General features: G+C 30.6%; 1 protein-coding gene across 3 annotated transcripts in view; it reads right to left on the bottom strand.

Annotated features, from left to right (window-relative positions):
* The window catches only part of spint1a (serine peptidase inhibitor, Kunitz type 1 a), a 39,488-nt gene extending 33,748 nt beyond the window's left edge, over positions 1-5,740 (bottom strand). Inside the window, exons 1-3 of one of the 3 annotated variants that reach the window (XM_073927137.1) lie at positions 5,585-5,740; positions 2,357-2,817; positions 546-569 (exon numbers count right to left, since the gene is read on the bottom strand). In XM_073927137.1, coding sequence (XP_073783238.1) covers positions 546-569; positions 2,357-2,765 — 433 coding nt within the window. In that variant the 5' untranslated portion in view covers positions 2,766-2,817; positions 5,585-5,740. 3 annotated transcript variants of the gene reach the window in all.
* Between the last annotated feature and the right edge of the window lie 260 nt (positions 5,741-6,000).

The raw sequence follows: 6,000 nt of genomic DNA on the forward strand, positions 1-6,000 counted from the left end.
AGCTGTCACGTCCGTAATGAAGACAAGTCACGTCCGTAATGATAGTTTTTCCTCATTAATGCAAAAATGAAAAACTAAATACAATTAATTATATATGTCCCATGCAGAGCCAACCCTTATCCTTTTGACTGTTATATATTTTTTTGTCTTCTGCATTTTCATTCACAGAATTTTCACAAAGTATGTCAACTCACAAAACTCATGTCTTTTTTTTGTCACGTCCGTAACGCATTCATTTTGCCGTCATTTTAAATATAAAACACCTGCATAGACTGATATTTTTTTGATGCCTGAACTCCATGGTTAAGGGGTAAGAAAAATATAAACATATATTTCAATATACTGTTAACATATACCTTCTCTGAGAATATACGTTTCATTTTTTTACTGCAAATGTCACGTCCATAACGCTGGAATCAGCCATATACATTTTTCTTTATTTTTTATATTTTGTCCTAAATTGGCACGTTCTGAGCTACTTTTAGCCTTAAGATGATTTGTGAATATGACAAGTTTCTACACATTTTTAGGATTGTTTGCCTTACCTGGAAGCTTTTGCTCAATGAAATCTTTAAAAACACATTTCAAAACCAACTACACATAACAATACAAATACAAACAATGTTTTTTTATTTTAAATAAGGATGCACCGATTTTTGACTGATACTGACAACCAATAACTTTTTAGATTTGGAGGCCAATAGCCAATATACTAGCGGATAAATAATAATTTTATTTAAATATGGATGCGCTGATATGGAACTTTTGACCCATTCCGATAACCGATATCTCTATAGATTTGGAGGCAGATAGCCGATATATTAGCTGATAAATATACATTATTTAAATATGGACGCACTGATATAGAACATTGACCCATGCTAATAACTGATAAATCTTTAGATTTAAAGGTTGATAGCCGATATATTAGCTAATAAATATGCATTTTTCTGCATGAAGGCAAAAAAATGAAACTCATACACTGAAGAACTGATTTAATCGAAAAAAACTTAACTTCAGAAAAGTTTGAACCGATTTCTAAACTTTAATAATCAATTTTTGCTTTTATAAAAATAAAATCTTCTGCCTGACCTTAAAGAAAATGCAGAAATAAAGCAACCAAGTAACTTAATATTAACCAAAATTTCAATCAAATAATTTAAAAAGTGAGAGGCAGCAAGCATGTGCAGTGGCTTAACCTGCAGAAATAATACATTTATCGGCTATCAGATCATTTTGTTGTCAGACTAATAATGATAAAATTAAAAATATCAGCAACACTTTACAATAAGGTTGTATTAGTTCATGCATTTACTAACATAAGCAAACAATTTTTTACAGTCATGTTTATCAATGAAAACACAGTCATTCATTTTGCCGGTTCAATTTAACTCACGGTGCATTAACTAATGATAAAAAGCTTGAATGTGGATTTTAATGATGCATTAGTAAACATTGAACTTTGATTAATAAATGCTGAACAAGTAATGTTTATAATAAGTTCATGCTAGTTAATACATTAACTAATGAAACCTTATTGTAAAGTGTGAAGATGCGGATTCGCATCATGGCCAGGGCTTCTGTCTACCCAATGACTGTGAGCTCATAACCTCCTCCAGAAGCTTAACCTGGCTGATGGAGGCTTTCAGCGGTGCTTCTGACTGAGCCGAGCCCAGTTTGATGAACTGTTGTCAGTGTGGGCTGGAGGATTTTCCCTCGGGACACCAACAACAGACGCAATGTCATAATCACGCCCCCACAAAAGCAAGCTCCTGATATGGTTAATGTCGGCTTAAGTTTAGATTTTTGAACTCAACCGATTCACACATTAAGCGCGTTCAACACTCAATTCGCACCATGGCATTTGCGCCGTGCCATTCGCGCCATTTACACACATCACGCCGCAGGATGTCTATTCGTTTCTTTGCATTGACTTAACATGTAAATCACTTGTGATTGCCGCTTCTTTCGCGTCTGGTGTTAATGCAGCATTAACCTTAAAAAAAGCTTGCAGTGCTATATTGTCTTGGTTGGTGCTACAAAAACCTTGTAATAATCTCCTAGTCTATTTTCTGTTATTTTACAGACTTATACCTCTATATATTATTTCTTAAACATCATTTCATTTTTTTAAACTACTAAAATGTCAATAAAAGCCACTTTGTTAAACTGATCTTGAATTTTCAACATCAAAAGTTGACAGAGCAGAGATCAACATCCCATAATGCAACTCACAACTGTAAATAAACACTTGTGAATCACAAAATACAGACACTGTCCATTCACAGATATTTGACAGTGTATTGTGCATCCCCAGTTTTTTAATACCTTGTAATTTGCTTATATTTCTGCTCACCTGTGGCTTTCTGCTCGAGGTAATCGCTGAAAACAGATTTGCGCAGGTAGTTAGTAAAGCCCTTTTTCCTCACAAAATGGCAGACCTTCTTCTGCTTGTACAGACAGTTTATAATGAAGCAGGTGTTGATGCTTTTAGGATCTTCTCTGTGCTCCATCAGTGCCAGATTGCAGTTAGGATCATTACAGCAGGCCATAACACAGTCTTCAGGTTTAGAGACTTGAGGAGAGCCTAAAAACGTGGCTCCTTCCTTCACCGATTCATCTGTATTCAACACAAAATCCTCTTTGCCAACACTGAATTTATCCTTGCAGAGTTTCTCTTCTTCTTGAGCCGCAGACGGAGATTGATGGAGAAATAGGAGCAGAAACACTGCCGTGCCGAATAACCTGAGTTGAGCCAGAGTCATCCTCCAAGCCAATATAAACACCACTCAAATCACTTATAAAATGAGGCCAAATCTGAAACAGAACATAATAAAAAATTAAAATCTATGCATATTATTTAGATGGCAATTTATGTGTTTTTTTTAAATCAGAAAATCCATTAAGAATCAAAGGGATTTGTAAACAAATTAACAAAAAATCCACTGAAAATGCTTAGAAATTATTAAAAGTATGAACAAGAAAATATTTAAATATTAAAACCTACAAATATTATTTAAATTGAAATTTATTTTTAATTATGAAATCCATAAAGCATCAATGAGAATTTTCAAAAAAAAATATTAAAAAATCTGAAAAAGAAAATAATAAAATATTAAGACTATATAAATAGTCATATTGCAATGTATTTATTTTTTAAATCATGAAATACTTAAAAAAATTCTTCTAAAAATACTTTCTACAAATTAACAAAAACTCCAATGAAATTGCTTCTGAATTATTCAAAATATGAAAAATATTTAAATATTAAAACCTTTACAATATATACATATTCTTAGTACATTTTATTTAGTAAACACATGAAATCCATAAAGAAACTATAAATTATCCTCCAATTTAACCAAAATTGTGCAGAAATCGCTTATAAATATTTTATATTTATAAATAAATTAAACTATAGGAATATAGAAATTAAATAAGAAAATAAATTGAAACCACTTAAATTATTTTAAAAAATCTAAAGAAAATCTGAGAAAAAGACTTTCAATAAAATGTCTAAATAATAAGAATTATATTACATATTATAATACATAAATGATTTAAAAAAAGTCTGAATATAAGAGATGACTTTTAACACTGAAACTTTTAAATAACATGTTTATTTATGTATATCATGCCTGTGCAGAATGATTAAATGAATTAAGAATACAAAAGGAGCCATTCTCCATAATTGTACATCTACAAAAGATTTAAAAACAACCTAAAAAAAGACAAACTTTTAAACATTACAACTTACAGATAATACTTATATTTTAAATATCTGGTAGAATTCCCAGATAACACCCATACAGAAACTGAAAATAATCTCAAAATATAACGACTTGGTCTGCCAGTGAACAAATCATTTACTTTTTACTATTAATTACACAAAACCAAAACAAGAATTTAAGGGAATCATATATATATACTGAATTTGACACTATATAATTACTGAATATGACAGAATCCACCAATAATACTTAAAAGTCAAACTAATCTGGATGATAACTCAATTATATCTTAGCATAAACCAACAAATATGATCAATTGTGAAAACTGGGCCACTATTATTACAAGAAGACAGACAAAATCCCTAATATCACCTTATATTCCATTAATAAGTCTTAAAACCAATCTTAGAAGTTTGAAACATATATATAATAAACCCAAACACATAACATCCACTCGAAAAAGAAAACTTAAACATCACAACTTACAGACAATACTTATATCTTTAAATATCTGGTAGAATTACTAAATAACACCCATACAGAAACTGAAAATAATTCTTAAAAAGTAAGACTTGGTCTGAAAATAAACAAAAATTAGACAAAACCAAAACAAGAATGTGAGAGAATCAAACACACACACACACACACACACACACACACACACATATATATATATATATATATATATATATATATATATATATATATATATATATATATATATATATATATATATAAATATATATATATATATAGACACTAAATTTGACATCATATAATTACTGAATATGACAGAATCCATCAATAATACTTAAAAAGTCATACTAATCTCGATGATAACTAAATTATATCCTAGCATAAACACATAAATATGTGTGTTCAAATATTTTCATTTATGAAAACTAGGCCACTATTATGACTTAATATGACATTATTATGACTCAAAACCAACCTGAGAAGATTAAAAACGTCTCTATATTAAATCCCAACACATGACATCCCCTCAAAAAAGATAAAATAAAACATTACAACTTACAGATAATACTTAACGTTATATCTTAAATATCTGGTAGAATTACCAAATAGCACCCATACAGAATCAAAACTGAAAATAATTCTTAAAAAGTAATGACTTGGTCTGCGATTCTGCGAATGAACAAATCATTTACTTTTTACTATTAATTATACAAAGCCAAAACAAAAATGTGAGGGAATCATATATATATATATATATATATATATATATATATATATATATATATATATATATATATATATATATATATACTGAATATGACATCATAAAATTACTGAATATGACAGAATCTATCAATAATACCTAAAAAGTCATCCTAATCTAGATGATAACTGAATTCAATCTAAGCATAAACACACAAATATGATCATTTCTGAAAACTGGGCCACTATCATTACATTAAGATGACTGACAAATATCATAAATATTACTTAAATTCCACTATTAGGACTCAAAACCAACCTGAGAAGATTAAAAACGTCTCTATATTAAATCACAACACATAATATCCACTCAAAAAAGAAAACTTAAACCACAGAAATGGTCAAAATTACACAATCACTCCACAAAAGCCTTCGTTGTGAAATCGAAAGATAAACTTTAAAGAACTTTACCGAAACTAATAACAATACTTAAACAGCAAACATGTTCACATTTCTTTAAAAACACAGTAAAGTACGTTTTAAGCCCCGAACAAACTGGTTTCATCACACATAAACACATTTCACACGGCCCACCGGAGATAAACGCAGCACATATTTGTGTGTGTTCGTTACTAAAATAAACGGTAAAACTTTTAAATAATAACGTCTCTTACCTCCTAAACAGCACTTTAACCTTTCGTGCGCTACGAAACGGCGCAATTCCTCATTGGCAGGATGTACAAGCGTCGATTAAAGCAGAGTTTCGGTGGAAATGTGTCGTTGAATTCCGAGTAAACTGCGGTAGCTTCAGGTGTGTCCGATACCGAGATACCTGAGCGAGCAGGAAGTCGTGACGTCAGGCTGCAGACTCCGCCCATAACCCGCAAGCTCAATGCAGTGTTTATTTGCATATTCATGACTAATCTCTCATGTTAGAGTCTTTTTGTTTCTAATGTCACTGTACAGATAAAAGATTATTGTCTTAGTAGACAGGATATCACCACACCGCAGACTAACACATGATGTCTGTGGTCACTGTGTGTGTGTGTGTGTTACTTTCAATAGTTTGTGTCAAATGAAAGTTTTAATG

This window comes from Danio rerio, chromosome 17, assembly GCF_049306965.1.
Source record: "Danio rerio strain Tuebingen ecotype United States chromosome 17, GRCz12tu, whole genome shotgun sequence".
Classification (NCBI taxonomy): Eukaryota; Metazoa; Chordata; class Actinopteri; order Cypriniformes; family Danionidae; genus Danio; species Danio rerio.